Genomic DNA, 19,556 nt, shown 5'->3' with positions numbered 1-19,556 from the left:
TAATAAATTTATCTTGTATTTTGCACAATATCCAGGCAGAGTGGAAGTGCGTGGCGTCCAACGATTTCGGCCACAGCGTCACTTCCTGTTTCCTCAAACTAATCATTCCCAAACACTACAAGAAACCAAAGTTTCTCGAGAGTTTGCGCGCTATATTATCAGACGAAGGTGCAGTGAACTTAGAGTGCAAAGTGATCGGTGTACCCCAACCGATTTTAAAATGGTACAAGGATGGTGTCGAGCTAAAGCCAGGAGACATCCACAGGATTATCTCTGGACAGGATGGCACCTGCTGTCTAGGGACTTACACGTGTGAAGCTACCAACTGTATGGGTACTGTCAGCAGCTCTGCGTCCCTTCTTGGCTTCGAAGGTATTCAAAAGAAATTTCCAACAATTTTTTAAATTATTCCTTGCTCGTGAATTTTGTCATAGAAGCATTCGACTATTTTCTTCATAGATAAATTGCCTGTCAGAAAAGAAGCGAAAGATGTTCAGTCACCAAACGGTCACGAACTTGCTAGAAATTTGTCACTTTCAACAATACACGAGGAAAGAACGTCTCAATTGTACGACACACCACAAACTGATCATTCCGTCACGTTGGACGACCGAGGAGAAGTGTCCTTCAGCTTTGATGGCAAAGAGGTCTCTGTCAGCCTTTACGAGACCCCTGACCTCACGGAGGAGGAAGCTCTTCAGATCGTGGAGATGTACGCGGATCAGTTGTCTGAACACGTAACAGGTGAGAATTTTTATTAACAAAGATTTGTTGACTATTCCATAATGAAAAGTTTAGATAATAGAAACTTAATTACTAAACAAATTAATCATCACTGTGAGTCTGTGATTTGAAGGGATTTCTACTAGAAAAATAGATGTTCTTTCAGAACTATTTTCTCAAAATTTTGTACAATAACTTTCACAGAACATAATGTCATCGAGCTACCACCAATGAGGTTCGTAAAAGAGTCCTCAACTTCTGGGAACCTACTAATGGAAGCAGTGGTGATCGATGTGTCACCAGACTACTTCGTCAGCGCCGAAGATGGAGACGACCTCCGCACAGAAGCTGACTTCGAGGACGTCTCCATAACAGACGATATCACTCGAGTCCTTTCCTCCCCAGAACGTAGTTCTCGTAGTTCCCTCAAGCGATCTGCTAGGTACAGCTTAGACGAAGACGACAAGCCACCGACAAGGCCTCCTAGGAAGAAGTCCAGCTCCTCCTCTAAATCTGAGAAAAGCGAAAAGAGTCAGAGAATTGAATCAGAAAGCTTCCACAGCGCTCAAAGGGACGAAAGATTCTCCCCAGTATCCCCGATGTCCCCAGTATCCTCCTTGAAACAGGATGACAGCGATACTTTCGCTGATGCCTTGTCTTCAGCAAGGCTGTCCATATCAGAGACCCAAGTGCAGAAATTGTACGAAAGCATTCAGGACAGGAAACGTAGCCTAAGTCCTGATAAGACAGCTGGTTCTAGCATAGACGATGGAATTGGCGGTGATTCTTCCTTTGATTCTGTCACTGGGGTCCCGAAGAAGAAGAAACACAGAAAAAAGAAACACAAGAGAGAGAAGAGTAGCTCAGAGGAATCGTCCATCAGCAGTGAAATCGATGGTAAACGACGAAGAAGCAAGTCAGAAAGCATGAAAGCAGAAATGCATCAGCGAATAGAGTCCATAATCAAGACTGAAGAACCGTATGTCGAGGATGTGCCAGATAAATCTGAGAAAAAACAGTCTGCCAGTGAGTCTGATAAATCATTGACGAAAAGCAACAAAGAGAGGCTATTGGATAACATGACGAAATTGAAGGAGCCTGTTCTGATAGTGAGAGACGCTTTGGTGAACATCAATAGTCTAGACATTAAACTGAATACTGACAGCGAAGAAGAGTGCAAAGCGCTAGTAACAGAGAACATTATCAAGCCTATTCAGTGTCTTTGCGAGGAAGTGTCTTCTATAGAAGCCAAAGCGCTGAAGAACGCTGGCGATAGGTCACTGAACCAGAATATCAGAATTTCTTTGCTGGAAGCCATTGGAGGTCCAACTGAGGAACTTCTGAGAGGTATGGAATTAATAGACCGTCAGGAGAACGTGAAGAGTCGCAAGATTGACCTGCTAGCGATTTTAGAAAGCCTCACAGACCCTGTTGACGAGATCCTCATGGGCATCACAAAGATTGAGCACGAATTAACAGGCAGAGCCAGAGGTGAGAGACCCATTGCTCTAATCAGAATGATATCTGCGGTATCCAAACTCGACGAAAGCATTAGAGATGTCCTCACTGTGGATAAGAAAGCCACAAGACTGGTTTCAAGCTTCGAAGAGATACTCAGTACATTAGACTTCTTTTTGAACGATGTTTCTGTTGACCCAGCTAAGGGAACCATAGAAACTGTGGACACAGTGGTTGTTGAGTCTCTGTCGAAGTCTGTAGAAGACATGGCGAGAGCTTTGAGTCGATGCTCCAAGATTGAGACCACTGTCGAAGGCATTCCTCAGATCATGAACGAGTTACTGTCACCCACGCGAGAGCTAAAAGCAAAACTGGACTCTCTGAAGATTGCCTTGGAGACTTACGAGACGAAGGGCATCTTGTCTGAGCACCGTACCAAGTTGATCGAGACTCTTCAGGAATCAGTAGGTCAGACCATAGGAGAGATTCAGAATGTGAAAGAAAGAAAGACTGTGGACGATCAGAAAGCAGTAGAAGAACCCAAGCAGGATATCCTTAAAGAAGTTAGATTAACTCTTCGAGAAGCTCTGAATTCGTATGAAAATATTGCTGGTACTCTTGATCCTCGACTATCTACTATTTTCGATCGAGTTGACGAGATGTACCGAAGGCTGAAGACGCCGCAGAAGAAGGAGATCAGCATCGAGTCACTGATGAGTCTCGAAGGTCCTCTCTATTCCCTGCAATGCGCTCTGACTTCGGTTTCTCTCGCTGAGGACTCAGAAACGATCTTCAAGCTCCTGGAGCCAGCAATTTCTCAGCTAAAAACAACTGTACTGAGCCTAGACGATAATTCTTTACAGCCTGTACTAGATACCCTCCACAACATTGACAAAATGGTTCGTAGATCTGTCGAAGAGGACACAGTCTCCAAGAGATCGTCTCAAGACGAACCACGCAATTTGATAGACAGGATCTTGGATCCTCTGATCGACGTTCAGTCAGCCCTCAGCACAGCCCTTGAAAACATAGAAGATGTGGATTCTGTCACAAACGGAGCAGCAGGCCCTGAAAAGCTAGCGTCTTCAGAGATAGCCTCGTGTCTAGTAGAGCTGAGACAGTATGTGTCAGACTCCACGCGAATAGCCATGACACTGAGGGAAGACGAAACCTTGAACAGCTTGATAGACCTGAAGGAACCTCTTCTGGATCTCCAAATGGCTCTTGCGTCCGAAGAAAGGACAACCCAAGAACTTGAAGTGCTACGCAAGATATCTCTACCGATAGAAAGGATGAAGATCGTAGTATCTACATCCATACGTCACTCTCAATCGCAAGAGACTGTCAAATCCATGAAGAGCGTCTGGAAGTTGTTAGAAGAAATTGAGAATCAACTGCAAAAGACAGTGACCAAATTAACAGAGGCTGAAGAGGCTAAGAAAAGAATGCTGAAGGGTTTCAACGTGGATCAGAGCCTCAGTAACGTTCATTTTGCTTTGTCGTCAGCTTTAGAGAGGCAAGAGAAGGGTTTTCCTTCTTATAAGTCCAATTTAACCACTTGCATCGAGAAGCTCAGACAAAGCATAGGTACTTCAGCAGTGGCGATAGCTAATTTGGAGAATCCACTCGACGAACAAGTCATAGGTCAAATCTGTCAATTGAAGGAGAATTTGCTGGTCCTGCAGAGGACCTTGTTAACCCAGGACCACGGTCCTGAAGAAGAACAAATCTTGCAAGACTTGGTAAGTCCCATTGAGAAGCTGAAGGATCTAGTTCAGAGCATCGTTGATAGCAATGCAAAGGCAGATGCAGTTCTTCCAGTTCTGGAACTGCTGGAAGAAATAGAGAAGGATACACCGCTGATCGCAAGAGAAACGGTGAAGAAGAAGCTTCGAAAGGAATCGTTAACGCAAAAAGAAGAGACACTGAAACAAAAAACGTACGCACTAGCAGACAGGATCAGTCGGTCTTTGGACCCCGTGAAACATTGGCTGTCAACCACGTCGGAAGACAGTATCAGAGACGAAGAAGAGTCAGGTCTAAGCTCAACCGTGGACGAACTGAAGAGAGACGTAAACAAAATCGCTATCGAGACTTCTTACTCAGAACCTCCCAGCGACGAAAATTTGATAGACGCTTTGATAGAGCTTAAGGAACCTCTGATGAGACTCAGGAACGCTATATCCATGTACCACGAGCCAGCTGATTTAACCACTTTGGAGGGATTGAGCAGACCCATGAAGTACCTCTTGAAAACCATCATGGACGTTCTCCGTGACCATGCTCAAGAGAAGACACTGCAGCCCATCGTGGACATTGTGGAGGAGATCGAGAACCAAATACCCATTTCTATCAAGGAAGCACTCTACAAGAAGGAACTCAAAGAAGTTGTCCAGTCGTTGACGCAGGAGGAAAAAGAAGTGGTCACTACTTCGCAAGAGACTCTCCAGGACGAATCTATTCCACATGACAGGAGGGAGGAAGTAGCAGCATACACTTCTCAGGAAACTATTCCTGAAGGGACGCTGGAGACCACAAGCGGGCTACCTGAAGCTCAGTTTACTGAGTCGATGGTAGAGCAGACGACTGTGGAAGAAATCAGCTCACAGACGAGTGAGCAGATAGTCACTCAGATACAGGAGGTTCCAAAGGCTAAGGAAGAAACAGTGAGGAGGGAAGAACTGGCTAGTTTGACAGAGTCTCTGACAAAAACACTGGAGAGAATTCAGTTGGATGTCACTGACATTCTGGAAGACTTTGAACAGCCTACAGCTGGGAATACAATGCTACCAACGTCGATGTTGGCTAACTCACTGGAAGAACTTGGTAGAACAGTGTCCACGATGCGTGTGATGACTGGAAGTTATGGGAAATCGATGGAGTCTTATGAAGCAGCTGTCAGTGAATCGGCTTCTTTGTTACAGAGTCTTCTGGAACCCCTGAGAAATCTCTATGGTGTCCTGGAAAGCCATCAGCATGGTGCCCAGGAACTTCTGATACTAAATCATTTAGATCAGCCTTTGAAGGTGATCGAAGAAAGAGTGATTAAATATACGAGCGAGAAGCTCGATCAGAATCCCAATTTGGTAGCCAGCTGTGAACCTCTTATTCATCTTATTAATAACATTAAAGAAAAAATTCCAGTTGTTGTGAAAGATATACATTCGAGACAAGAGCTCCTCGGATCGCTTCGAGAAATATCGAAACCTTTAGAGAATATTCAAGAACGTATGAAGATCATTGAGATGCAACCTGAAGACACTTTAGAGACAGATGTGGCTAAAATCCTGATACAGCCATTGGATGCTCTGTTAAATACGATCGTTGTCACTTCTCAGGAGCTTCAGTTACTGGATCAGAGAAGAAATATCGTGGTCGAGCTTCGATGTCTCGTGGAACCCTTAGTGGAGTTCCTCAGCTGTCTATCAGTAGTGCAAAGTAGTCGCAGAAGTCTGGTACCAGAAGCAGCCTTGGTGGAAGAAAGAAGGAACGTCATTTTGAAAGCAGTCGAAGGTCTTCATAGACAAGCTTCAAGTACTCTAGAGAGGATATCTAACCTGGAGGGAGCATCCTTTTACCAGGAGCCACTCAGTATGCTGAGAAACGCGATTGTCTCCGTCCAGAAGCAAATTGATCAAACTGATTACTCGCGCAGACCCAGCAGCGTCGAGTTCACGCTTCAGTACAATCTTTCCTCTTCCCTGGATCACCTGAGAAACACGATTTCATCTTTGGAAGAAAATGCAGAGGAGACAGTGCATGAAGTGATTTCAAAATCACTGGGAGCTTTGCAGAAACAGATATCGATATCGCAGACGCACTTTGTAGAGTCCAGTGATCGGGGTGTTGATGAGGAAGCTATCGTTGAAGGGTTCCTCTATCCAACTAATCATCTTCGTTCAGCTTTGAATACGCTCAAAGAGAAAATTGATAAGAAAATGATATCTTCAGTTTCTAGACAGTCGATGGCACTTCTTAAAGCTTTGGCTCACTCTACATTAGAACTAGCTTCTTCCTTGTCCATGCATCGGATGCATCTTATTCGTGAGGGTGCATCTGAAGGGTCGTCACTGGTGGAGACACTGTCTGCTGTTGTGGACGTGTTGCAGAGTGTCAAGGATTCTATAACGATGATAGAGAAAGTGGCTGTTGTGGTGGAAGACAGTGCTGAGCCAACTCGTGAGGGAGATCAGAAAACATCATCTGATTTACCGATTACTATTACAGAGATAGAGACTATTGTCGATGAGATAATTGAAGTGTCGAAAGAGGAGTTAGAAAGTGTGTTAACGATTCAGAAAGTATCACCTGAAAAAGCGGTACAGAAAATAGAAGAACTGAAAGGTGAAGACAAAGTTACTGAGACGAAAATTCAAGTAATGGAGGATAGTACAAAAATGGATGAGAAATCTGAGATAAAAGTACAGCAAGCCACCGAGTCGACTGAATTAATGACGCAAGAAGTAACAAAAGACTTGCCTAAGGAAATAGAAGAAGTGGCAAAAGTAGAGGAAACAATGGAAGAACAGCCTGCAAAATCACAGGTAGTAGTAAAAGAAGAAAAGGTGGAAACATTGCTTGAAAAAGCAGAAGCATCAGAGCAGAAAGAAAGCGCTGAAATGTTGTCTGAGACAGTGAAAGAAATAGAGAAAAAAGAAGAAAAGGTAGAATTAATATCTGAAGACTTACAGAAAGCAGAACAGAAAGAAGAAAAGGTGGAAGTTATGCAAAAAGAATCACAGAAGTTGGAAAATAAAGAAGAACTGAAACCATCCATTGAAGAAGTGAAAGAATTAGACAAAAAAGAAGAAAAAATAGAAACAACACTGGAGAAAACGCAGGAAGTAAAAAAGGAAGAAGAAATGGTAAAATCATTATCTGGAAAGGATGAACAATTCCAGAAGACAGAAGAAAAGGCAGAACCATCGTCTGAGAAAGCAGAAGACTTGAAAAAAAAGGAGGAACTAGTAGAAATATTATCTGAAAAAGGTTCTCAATTAGAACAAGTAGAAACGTCTTCTGAAGTCACACAGAAATCAGAGAAGGAAGACGAAATTACACAAGAGCCAATACAGCAAACGAAAGAAGAGCAAAAACCAGTGAAGGAAGCCGAAGAATTGGTAAAAAAAGAGGAAAATGTGGAAATATTGCTTGAAAAGCCAGAAACACCTACAATAAAAGAAGAAACTTCAGAAGCTTCAACTGAGAAAGGAGAAACAATAAAGAAAACAGAGGATACACAGGTATCTTCTGCAAAAGCAGAAGAGGTGATAATGAGGGAAGAAACTGCGGAATCATTGTCCCAGAAATCGGAAGAATTAGCAAAAGCAGAAGAAAAAGTAGAGGCCACATTTGAGAAGACAGGAGAGTTAATAATCAAGAAAGAAACAGTCAAAAGTGAAAGCAATGTAGAAGTCTCATCCCAAAGCACAGAGGATACAGTAGGAAGAGGAACTGCCGAAACACAACCTGAAAAAGTTGAATCAGACACCCAAAAAGAGGAAACTGTACAAGTATTATCTGAAAAAGTGGAAGAAATAACAATACAAGAAGAAGAAGTGAAAGCGCTGTCTGCAAAAACGGAAGAAGCAGCTAAAGTAGAAGAAAAAATAGAAGAAATAGAGCAGGGGCAAACAAAAGAACAAAAAGTAGAAGTGTTGCAAGAAAAATCCAAAGAAATACAAAAGTCAGAAGAAGTTACCGAAAAAATAGATGAAATCATTAAAAAAGAAGAAATGGTAGCTACTTCGACACAGAAGGAACAAGAAGAACTTGAGGCACAAAAAGCTGTACATGAATTAACTGAAAGTCCTAAAGAATCTATAATAAAAGAAGAGAAAATAGAAACAGTCTCAGAGAAGGTAGAACAGTTAGTGGCCGAAGAAAGAGAAGCAACAACTTCAACTGAGAAAGTAGAAGAACTAGCACAGAAGGCAACAGAAGAACCAACACCAGTAAAAGCAGAAGAAGTTATACAGAAGGAAGAAAAAGAAGCAGTATTAGCTCAAAAATCCGAAGAAACAATAAAAGAAGAAAACATTGCACAAGTGGCACCTGAAAAAGCAGAAATCAGCAAAAAGGAAGAAAGTGTAAAAGCATTACCTGAAACGCCAGAAGAATCAATAAAAGAAGAAAGTGCCCCAGCAACATCTGAGACTATAGAAGAAACAAAAAAAAGTGAGGAAAGTGTGAAAGCATTACCTAAACAACCAGAAGACCTGGCAAAAGAAGAAGAGAGGTTAAAAAATGAAAGAAAAATTGAGCAAATCCAAAAGTCTGTCTCATCAATCACCACATTAAATCAACCATTCAAAGAATTAATTAATCTTATGTACTTAGCTTTAGAGGAGCCCCTTTCTTCTAAATCCGAGGAGGAAAAACGAAAGATCCGAGAACTGACTGCACTGATCCAAATACTTAATGACTTGAAAGCCACAAGCACGTCAGTTAAACAAGTTGTAGCGCCTTCCTCGATTCCAGAATTAGAAAAGCAATTTATTCATGTGTTAGACACACTGACGAATTTGGAAGAAGCTAGCGACAAAGTTCTCCGCCTAACTCAAGAAGAATTAACACCAGCCCTGAAAGACAACGTTATGGTCTCGTTGCAGCTTCTATTACAACCTTTAGAGACTCTGCAGTATGCATCTGTCTCCACTCCAGATACAGCAGCACAGTTCTTCCCAGAACAGACTTATCTATTTACAAGCATGCAAGAAATGGCTCAAACACTTTCAGAGCTCATAAAAGTGATACGCAGAACTACAGAAATGAAGCAAACGATAATATTAGAAGAAATTAAACTAGCCATGCCAACAAAGTCCAAAGAAGACAGTCAAGATATTGAAGAAAGCACTGCTAGACCTTTGGAGGAGCTCATAGAAGCCATAATGGTGTCTCAAGAACACACGAAACGCGAAGATGCATCTCCTTTCGGATCAATTTCACCTTCGGTAGAGTCTGCTGAAATATCAGAACAGCAAAAATTGATCAGCCAAGATGAAGTTAAATTGGAGACGGATCTTGTTGAGAAGATAGTGAGTCCGATACAAAATCTGCGAGAACTCGTGGCAAGAATCGAAGAAGAAGAAATGGAAGAAACTGAAGCATTGGATCTACCAACAAAGAAGACAGCTACTGCTATACTGAATACTATCATTCATCCTCTCGAAGAACTAGAGCAGTCACTCAACATCTCAGCTGAACAGCAAACTGTGGAGACTCGAGAAGTTGCTGAAGAAAGAACTCAAACTATTCCAGTATCACAGTCGGTGTCAGTTGGCAATGTTCTAAAAGAACTGACGAGATCTATCGCTGCAATTCAGCAAGAAGTAACACTGGAAACAGTTGAGAATTCAGCAGAATCAGAAACTAAAGCGCTAATAGCAAAAGAAGTAGAAAAGTCCTTAGAGGATCTGAAATTCTCAGTTGGCGCTGTGCAGAGGCTCGCCACAAGTGAAACTGAACACACAGAACTCACAGCCGTAGAAAAAACCTTGGCAGTGGAGACATTTGTCAAGTCGATCAGAGAGCTGGGAGAAAAATGTCTGGCGATTGTCAGTAAACCAGAAGTAAGAAAAGAGCCAGTTTCCTCTGAAAAAGCTGAGAAGGAACAGTTAGAATCTGTGATTCAAGTACTTCGTGAAACTACTTCTGAAATTGAGATGCATGAAACAAAAGAAATAGAAGCTTCTGATAAAGCCAAAGATGTAGTCGAAGTTTTGAAACCTCTAGTGCGTCCCTTGGAAGAACTAGAACAACTGCTATGCACGGCAGTTCAGCAAGTCAGCACAGCAGAGGCACAGACAACTGAAGAAATGAAGAAAGCTGAGCCTTCTACCGAAAAAATAAAACTAACTCCTGTTCTAGAAGAGTTGCAGAAGTCAATCGCTGTAATTGAAGAGCAAGTGTCCCTTCAACCGAAGAAAGTCGATGTATCCAGCGCGAAAGTAGATAGTTCTGTCGCTGAAGTCATAGAAAGTCCTCTCGAGATGCTGAAGACTTCAGTGGCAGCTATACAAAAGCTTGAAACAGAAGAAGCAAAGGAACTCACAAGTGAAGAAAAAACCATGGCGTTAAAAGAGTTTGCTAAATGCATCGAAGAGATAGGAAAGGTATGCTCGGTGGCAGCCAGTCAGCAGAAAGTTGAAATGAATCTCGTCCAGCAACCACAGGTGGCAAAATTGGAGCAGGCACTTGAAATAATCTCTAGCCCAATCCAGACGTTGCGTGAAGCTGCGTCCAAGATTGAAGACCAGAAGATGCAAGAAGTTGAAGCTTTACCTGAAACAGAAAAAGCAGCTGCAGTCGTTAGTACCTTGGTCCTTCCTTTAGAAGAGTTACAAAAATCTCTGTCAGTGGCTGTCGAGCAAACAAATGTCCTGAAGGAAGAGACTGCCAAAGAAACGGATATACAAGCTTCTCTAAAAGTAAACGTTGAACCCATTTTGCAAGAATTACAGAAATCTGTCGCAGTGATTCAAGAGCAAGTGTCTCTTGAACCAGCAAAAGACAAACAGAGTGACCAAATGGAGACCTCTGTGGCAAAGGCCATAGAGGAACCTTTGGAGCAGTTGAAGTCATCTATAGCAGCTGTTCAAGAGACACTTTGCGCTGAGTCTGCTCAAGCAAACGATATACCAGATGCAGAGAAGATCTCAATTTTGCAAACGTTTGCTAAATCTGTGGAAGAAATTGGCGAACGATGCTTGGCAGTGATTTCTCAGCAACAGGTTAGAGTTGACTTGGTTCCCAAGGAACTAAAGCAGTCGCAAGTGGAAATCTTGGAGAAGGTCATTAGTCCTCTTCAGGTGCTAAGAGAATCTATCAGTAAAATTGAAGAAGGGTCACAGCAAGAAGCTGAAGTATTGGATACATCAAGGCCTACTAGTGGAACAGAAAATGCACTGCAGACTCTCGTAGAACCGCTGAAGAAACTAGAGATGTCACTGTCTTCGACTGTCCAGCAGGCTGTCTCGACGCAGCTCGAGAAAACTGAAGAGATAGCAGAAACAGCTCAGTCTCAGAAATTAGACATTTCTTCAGTGACTGAAGAACTTCAAAAATGCGTAGCTACAGTTCAAGAACAGGTGAAACTTCAAACAGCGACGGCAGACACTGACGCACAGGTGTCTCTATTACAAGCAGCAGAGAAGTCACTAGAAGAGTTGAATTCTTCGTTAGCAATCGTTCAAAGCGTAGTTGCTGCTGAATCGGCGAAAGAAGAGAAACTTTCAGACACAGAAAAGGCGGAAACTTTGGAGCACTTTGCTAAATCGGTCCAAGAATTCGAAGAGAAATGCATGGCTGTAGCTAGTCAGCAGCAAGTAGAAGTGAAAGAAGCAGTGGCAGAAATGAAGGAGGAGAAACTTGATGCTGAAGCTCTTGAAACAATTATCGCGCCAGTTCACGCTCTGCGTGAAACTATTATGAAAATACAGGAAGAGACAGCCGAGGAAATGGGAACATTAGAAGTAGAAAAGGTCAACGCTCAGACACTGACTGCGCTAATGCACCCTCTGGAAGAGTTAGAAAAGTCTTTAATTGCCACTGTTCAGCAAGCGGCTGGCCAAAAACTTGAAGTCGCTGAAGAAATGAAAAAAGAGCCTCCAAAAGCAATTTCTCTTCAGCCGATTTTAGAAGAGTTAAAGGAGAGCATTGTTATCGTTCAAGAACAGCTGACGATGGCTCCAGAATCGAGTCTTAAGCTGGAAGCTGTAAAGAACATCACAGAAGCGATCGAAGAACTGAAAACTACAGCTACCTCTGTTCAACAGGCTGTTGCAGCCACAACAGAACAAGCTGAAGAAATGAAGGCTGAGAAAGGCTCTGCTTTACAAGCTTTTGCAAAATCGATAGAGCAATTGGAAGAGCGTTGCTCTGCTGCTATCCAACAACAGAAAGCAGAAGTAAAACTGGAAGAACCTAAAGCACAGCAAGCAAAAATGGTGGATGCAGAAGTTCTTCAAAAGATCAGCGACACAGTTCATCTTTTACGTGAATCACTGTCTCAGGTCGAGGAAGAAAAGATACAAGAGGTTCAAGAATTGAAGGCATCAAAGGAAGAAGAAACTGGACTCAAACTGAACGTTCTTATTGAACCCTTGAACGTGCTAGAGCAAGCTTTGATGACAGCAGTGCAGGAAGGTGCAGCTATCTCTGAAGAAACCACAAAAGAACTGAAGCATGGCGAAGTCCCTCTAGAAAAATTGAATTTACAACCTGTTCTTGAAGACGTGCAAAAATCCATAACAATTATTCAGCAACAGGTGAGTGAAGTTGCAAGCACAGCTGAATTTGGAGAACTTACCTTGATGAAAGCTGCTGAAAAGCCTCTGGAGGACCTGAAGGTCTCCATAGCAGCTATTCAAGAAATTGTAACCCCTCAAGAAGATCAAACAAAGGAAATAAAGACTGTGGAAGAAACATCTCGTTTAGAAACTTTCGCAGAGACAGTCGAGGAAGCAGGAAAACAACTTCTAGCTGTAGTCAAACAGCAGGAAGTCAGGAAAGCTGTGCTCAGTGAAGAAAAGAAGCATACAACTGAAAACTTTGTGAAGACTGTAGTTACTCCCATTAATGAACTCCAGAGCACGATTTCGAGTATCAATAAGGAAATTGAACAGTCAGGAAAGACAGCTGAGAAAGAAGCTGTGATCTTCTTGAGCATGGTGCAACCTCTGCATCAGTTAGAAGAATCTTTTCTATCAGCTGTGCAGGAAGAAGCAAAGAAGCATGAAACTGTTGAAGAAATCAGTCAGGCTATTCCAGTATTACAGAAACTACCTGTTAAATCCACTTTGGAGGAGCTCAATAAAAATGTAACTGAGATTCAGCAACAATTAGCCATAGCCAAAGAAACCTTAACTCTGACAGGAAATACGGAGGACTTTGGTGTAATAAAAAACATCGAGCGATCTCTCAGCGATCTGAGGACGTCTGTGGCTGTGGTACAGCAGCTGACAGCGATAGAGACGCCTGGCCAACAAGTGCTGGACGTCGAGAATGTCTCTGCATTGCAGGCTTTCGGAAAAGCTGTTGAAGAATTTAAAAAGCACTGTGCAGCTGCGATTTCTAGACCCAGAGTGCTCTCTGCTATCACTGGCACAGTGCACCTGGAACAGCCATCGAAGGCAGAGAGTATCACTGTTCCAGCTAAGCTACTACAAGAATCCATCTCGACAATAGAGGAGTTTAAGGTGCAGGAAGCAGAGGTCCTAGAAACATCAGAGACGAAGAAGCCTATAACAGTCCTCAGTGTGCTCATGCCTCCTCTGCAACAGCTGGAACAATCTTTCATGGCGGCGATTCAAGGAGAACACGTGATCGAACAATCTGCAGAGAGTTTGGAAGCTGACCAAGTGTCCTTCGAGAAGACTAGTCTGAAGCCGATACTGGAAGAGTTCCAAAAATCAATCGCCGCGATACAGGAGCACCTGATCATTGAGGAAGACGTGCAGAGTTTGTCTGAAGCAGAGGACGCGTCCCAGTTGAAGCTAATGACACAGACACTAACAGAATTAAAGACCTCCGTGGCAGCCATTCAGCAAGTGGCAGAGAATGCGCCAGAATTTGCAAATGAATTGTCTAAGGCTGACAGTATCACCGCGTTCAAGACATTCGCGAAGTCTCTTCATGATTTGGTGGAACGCGTTGCGACTATCGATCATCAGCAGATGATCATGGAGCCAGCAGCGGATACCATCTCAGAGGACGCGTCTTCGCTGAAGACTTGGGCAGACGTCGTCGAAGAAGCAAACGTCCAGGTTACTGAACCGATGATAGTTGACCAAGGAACAATAGAGTCGCCTTCTGAGATAGCTGTGTCGATTTCTGAGGAGGAGGCTCAGGCTCTGAAGGGTCTAGCCAAACCTCTCAGCGAGTTGAGAGAATGTTTGGCTGTGGTCGTAGAAGAGAGGAAGTCTATGGACGCGAATGAAGTCACAGTTTCGTTATCTGAAAAAGAGGATGTCTCTTTGCTGAAAACAATGGCACAATCTCTGTTGGAACTGAAGAATGCAGCAGTGTCTGTCATTCAGGAGCAGACTATTATTGAGTCGGCTAAAGACAAGTCGTTTGGTGGTGAAGAAAAGGTGGAAGCCAATCTGAATCCATTGATCGAGCCCCTTGAAGAATTGTGTAACTCTATAGCCCTGATCGAAGACCACATGCTAGTGGAGTCAGCAGAAGATCGACCAATAGATGAAATGTCTTTGCTAACAGCCCTGGCGGAGCCTTTGATCACCTTACAGAAGAGTATCTCTGTGTTAGAAGAAAGGGTGATGTCGCCTGATGTGGAGTCGCTGCCAGAAGAGTCGACTAATTGGATAACAGAGTGCTTGGCAGTTCCTTTGCAAGAGATAGAAAGATCCATAGCCGAAATCACAGAGTGCACTGTCGTACAGCCTGGCGAAGAGCAGACACAGATCATTGTACCAGACTGGTCAGTGGTTGAGAAACTGGTTCAACCAGTGGAGCTCATAAAGTCGATTATCATTGACATGCAGCAAGGCATTCCTGCTGATAAGTTGACTGAACGTGACATTGAGTACGAAGCAGTGAAGACAATGATAGAACCACTGACTGAGGTACATGAGAGTTTCCTAGTGCTTAGGGATAAGACTGATATGACTATAGATGAGGAAGAAGCTAGCATTGATGCTATAGTAGATTCTCTGTCGAACCTTGAGAAGTGCATATCGGCTATTGAAGAACAGGCTGTTGAAAAGATGAACGATGAGACGACTATAATTGGAACTTTGGCTGAGCCTTTGATGCAACTAAAGGAATCGATCATGACAGTAGAGGAATCTCCAATTGTATATCTTGAAAACCTCGAAGAGCCACTGAAAAGTTTGCAAAAAGCTATCGAGACTGTATCGACCAGCCAAAAAGTAGAGAAAAGAAGCAAAGTAGTTATGTCACAGGAAGAAATTACGAGACTTTCGACAAAATTGATAAACTCTATTAAAGACATAAATGAGTCCATTGAATCTATAGATCGAAAAATACAGAGCTTTCACGATTTGTTGGGTATTGAAATTCAGATTGAGAATGAGGCTTTGAAGACACTGAAATCACCACTTGAGGGTCTTAAACAAGGAATTCAGAATATATCAGAGAATAAAGAAGTCGATGAATCAACACTAACTTCACTTCGAAAATTGCAAAAAGCGACTGCTGTTGTTCGACAACAATCAGCTGATAAGCCAGTAGCAGACCCAGTGCACTCTGAGATGGCAGACATCCTTGGAGTTTTGAGACCCTTGGCACCTACATTGCATGAATTGGAAACATCTACGGAAAAAGTGGAAGCGCTGTGGAAAGAAAATTCAAATACTGAGGGTTTAACACAGTTAGAACAACCAATTACAGATTTAATGAACACGATAGAAGTAATACGTGACAAATTATTGAGAGCAGAAATTGTATGGGAAACAGAGAAGGAAAAGAAGCAAAAGAAACAACAGAAGGACGACAAAAACAAGGAAGAAGAAATAGAAAAGGAAAAAGAAGAGGAGGAACGAAAGAAGAAAGAAGAAGCAGAGAAATTGAAACAGGAAGAAGAAGACAGAAAGAAGAAGGAAGAAGCTGAAAAATTACAGCACGAGGAAGAACAACGGAAAAAGAGGGAAGCGGAAGAAAAACTAAAGCAAGAGGAGGCTGAGAAGAAAAAGAAGGAGGAAGCTGAAAAATTGCAACAACAGGAAGAGAAGAAGAAGGAGGAGGAAGCTGAGAAATTGAAGCAAGAGGAGGAGAAGAAAAAGAAGGAGGAAGCTGAAAGATTGCAACAGGAGGAGGAGAAGAAAAAGAAGGAGGAAGCTGAGAAGTTGAAGCGGGAGGAAGAGGAACGCGAAAATAAGGAAAAGGAAGAAAAGCTTAAACGAGAAGAAGAACAGCGTAAGAAAGAGGAGACTGATAAGATAAAACAAGAAGAAGAAAAGAGGAAAAAGGAGGAGCAGGAAAAACTGCAACTCGAAGAAGAGCGTAAAAAGAAAGAAGAGGAAGAAAAATTGAAACAGCAAGAAGATGAACGCAAGAAGAAGGAAGAAGAAGAACGACTTAAATTAGAAGAAGATCGTCGAAAGAAAGAAGAAGCTGAAGAATTAAAACAACAAGAAGAAGAAAATAGGAAGAGACAAGAAGCTGAAAGGTTGAAAGAGGAGGAAGAAAAGCAAAAACAAAAAGAGGAACAAGAAAGGTTACAAGTAGAGGAAAAGGAACGTAAACAGAAGGAGGAAGAAGAAAGACTGAAACGAGAAGAAGAAGACAAATTAAAGCGAGAAGCAGCTGAAAAATTAAAACAGGAGGAGGAAGATCGCAAAAAGAAACAGGAAGAAGAACGACTCAAACAAGAGGAAGAAGCACGCCTTAAAAAAGAAGAATCTGAAAAACAGAAACAAGAAGAAATGAAGCGAAAGAAGAAAGAGGAAGAGGAAAAACAGAGACTTGAAGAAGAAGACCGTCAGAAGAAAGAAGAAGAAGAGAAATTAAAAATAGAAGAAGAGAAACGTAGGCAAGAGGAAGAAGCCAAGATTTTACAAGCAGAAGAAGAGCGTAAACGAAAGGAGGAAGCAGAGAAATTACAGCTTGAAGAAGAAAAAAGGATGCAGGAAGAAAAGGCAAAGAAACTAAAGGAGGAAGAAGATCAAAAGAAGAAACAAGAAGCTGAAAAACTAAAACAAGAAGAAGAGGAGCGCAAGAAAAAAGATGAAGAGGAAAGGCTAAGACTTGAAGAAGAAAAACGCAAACAAGAGGAAGAATCCAAGAAATTAAAAGAAGAAGAGGAACGAAAGAAGAAAGAAGAAGCTGAACGACTCAAACGAGAGGAAGAGGAGCATAAGAAGAAAGAAGAAGAGGAAAAACTGAAACTTGAAGAAGAAAAGCATAAACAGGAAGAAGAAGCAAAGAAATTAAAAGAAGAAGAGGAACGAAAGAAGAAAGAGGAGACTGAACGACTCAAACGAGAGGAAGAAGATCGCAAGAAGAAAGAAGAAGAAGAAAAGCTAAAACTTGAGGAAGAAAGGCGTAAACAAGAACAGGAATCTAAAAAATTAAAGGACGAGGAAGAACGAAAAAAACGAGAGGAGGCGGAGAAGGTAAAGCTTGAAGAGGAGGAACGCAAGAAGAAAGAGGAAGAGGAAAAATTGAGACTTGAACAAGAAAAGCGCAAACAAGAAGAGGAAGCTAAGAAGCTTAGGGAAGAAGAAGAGCGTAAGAAAAAAGAAGAAGAAGAAAAATTAAAACTTCAGAAACAAGAAGAAGAAGCTAAAAAATTGAAAGAGGAAGAGGAACGTAAGAAAAAAGAGGAAGCAGAGAAGCTAAAATTGGAAGACGAAGCGCGCAAGAAGAAAGAAGAAGAACAAAAATTGAAACAGGAAGAAGAAAAGCGCAAACAGGAAGAAGAAGCTAAAAAACTGAAGGAGGAAGAAGAACGAAAAAAGAAAGAGGACGCGGAAAAGTTAAAATTACAAGAGGAAGAGCGCAAGAAGAAAGAAGAACAAGAAAAATTAAAACTCGAAGAAGAAAAACGCAAACAAGAGGAGGAGGCTAAAAAATTAAAGGAAGAGGAAGAACGAAAGAAAAAAGAGGAAGCTGAACGATTAAAATTACAAGAGGAAGAGAAGAAAAAGAAAGAAGAGCAGGAAAAACAAAAATTAATTGAAGAGAAACGTAAGAAAGAGGAGGAAGCTAAGAAACAGACAGAAGAACAAAAGAAAAAACAGGAAGCAGAGCGCTTAAAGCAGGAGGAGGACCTCAAGAAAAAGGAGGAACAAGAAAAATTAAAATTAGAACAAGAAAAGCGTAAAAAGGAAGAAGACGCCAAAAAACAAGAAGCGGAACGTAAGAAAAAAGAAGCTGAAAAATTGAAGCAGGCAGAGGAAAATCGCAAGCGAGAAGAGGAAGCCAAGAAGAAATTAGAGCAGGAGGAGGAAGAGCGAAAAGAAAAAGAGAAAGCTGAGAAACGAAAACAGCAGGAAGAGGAACGTAGGAAAGCAGAAGAAGCTGAGAAGCTGAAAAAAATTGAATCGGCTACGCTAAGACAAAAAGAAGAGGAGTTGAAAAAGAGGAAAGAAGAATTAAAACTGCAACAAGAAGAAGCAGAACGTAAAGAAAAAGAGGAACGCGAGAAGCGTCGAAAAGAGCAAGAAGAAAGAAAACGAGAGAGGGACAAACGTGCCAAGAAAGAAGATGAGGAACGAGCTCAACGGGAGGAGGAAGAACGTAAAAAGAAAGAAGAAAAGGCAAGACTAAAAAGGGAAGAAGAAGATCGCCGAAGAGCTGAAGAGCTGGAACGACGCAGGAAAGAACAAGAACGAGATGACCAACGACGTGAAGAAGCTAAACGTCGAAGGGAAGAACAAGAGCAACACATCAGACAAGAAACTGAAAAGATCAGAAAGGCCGAAGAAGAACGATTAAGAAGGGAAGATGAGATACAAGAACGCAGAAGGAGGGAGCGAGAACTACGAAGACAAGAAGAGGAGCAAAAATTATTCAAAGAAGAAGAAGAAAGACTGAAGAGGGAAGAAGAGCGCAGAAGAAAGAGGAAAGAAGCTGAGCGGCAGTGGAAGGAAGACGAAGAAGCTATGAAAAAAAGAGAAACAGATCGTTTAGAAAGGAGAAGGGCTGAGGAGCGTAAGCAAAGAGAAGAAGAGGAGCGATTAAGACGAGAACACGACGACAGAATGCGTAGAAGGGACGCAGACAGACAACTGAGAAAAGAAGAAGCAGAGAGGGAAATAAAAGAAGAAGAAGAACGCTTGAGAAGACGCCAAGAAGAAGAGGCTTACAGATTCCGAAAGCGAAGACAAGAACAGATCAAAGACGATGGTTGGTCCAGGTTACGCCAAAGTGAATCTGATCAAATGTTAAGAAAAGTGACAGATGACAGTATTAGGCTTCCAAGACCAAAAGTCATCTCTTCGGACGTAGAATTCTGGAGAGACAGGTTGGAGAAATCTTATCGACACGATTCCGGCTTTGACTCTGCGCTTTCAAGTGCTTCCAGGTCTTACAGTTGGAGAGATTCTTTGACATCTTTGACTAAAAGAAGGGTCGACGATTTTCTTGACTACAGGCTGAGGGACACCTCGATAGACAGGTACTACTTCGACACGGGCTCATATTATCGTAGAAGAAGGAAGAGGGACGACCGAATTACTCGAGCAAGATCGATCAGTTTACTGAAATACGATGATTACTCCACGGGAGACAGCGACACGACTATTACGAGCAGTCCTAAACCTCCACGGTCTAGCAGACTAAAAACGACATCGCGGACAGATCTCGATGGATCGAATCTATCGATATATCTGCCTCCTATTACAAGCGAGGTAATAATGTATAAAAATTACAGCAGTTTGTAAAGAAAA

General features: G+C 42.2%; 1 protein-coding gene across 2 annotated transcripts in view; it reads left to right on the top strand.

Annotated features, from left to right (window-relative positions):
• LOC143185294 (uncharacterized) overlaps nucleotides 1-19,556 on the top strand; it is a 54,361-nt gene that overhangs the window by 11,198 nt on the left and 23,607 nt on the right. For both annotated transcript variants that reach the window (XM_076388212.1, XM_076388222.1), the window contains 3 exons: nucleotides 36-372; nucleotides 460-744; nucleotides 928-19,517. In XM_076388212.1, coding sequence (XP_076244327.1) covers nucleotides 36-372; nucleotides 460-744; nucleotides 928-19,517 — 19,212 coding nt within the window. The remainder of the gene's footprint in view (nucleotides 1-35; nucleotides 373-459; nucleotides 745-927; nucleotides 19,518-19,556) is intronic.

Source organism: Calliopsis andreniformis, chromosome 2 (genome assembly GCF_051401765.1).
Source record: "Calliopsis andreniformis isolate RMS-2024a chromosome 2, iyCalAndr_principal, whole genome shotgun sequence".
NCBI classification, from domain to species: Eukaryota; Metazoa; Arthropoda; class Insecta; order Hymenoptera; family Andrenidae; genus Calliopsis; species Calliopsis andreniformis.
The sequence above is the reverse complement of the archived record's forward strand: the minus strand, read 5'-3'. Positions and strand labels throughout refer to the sequence as shown.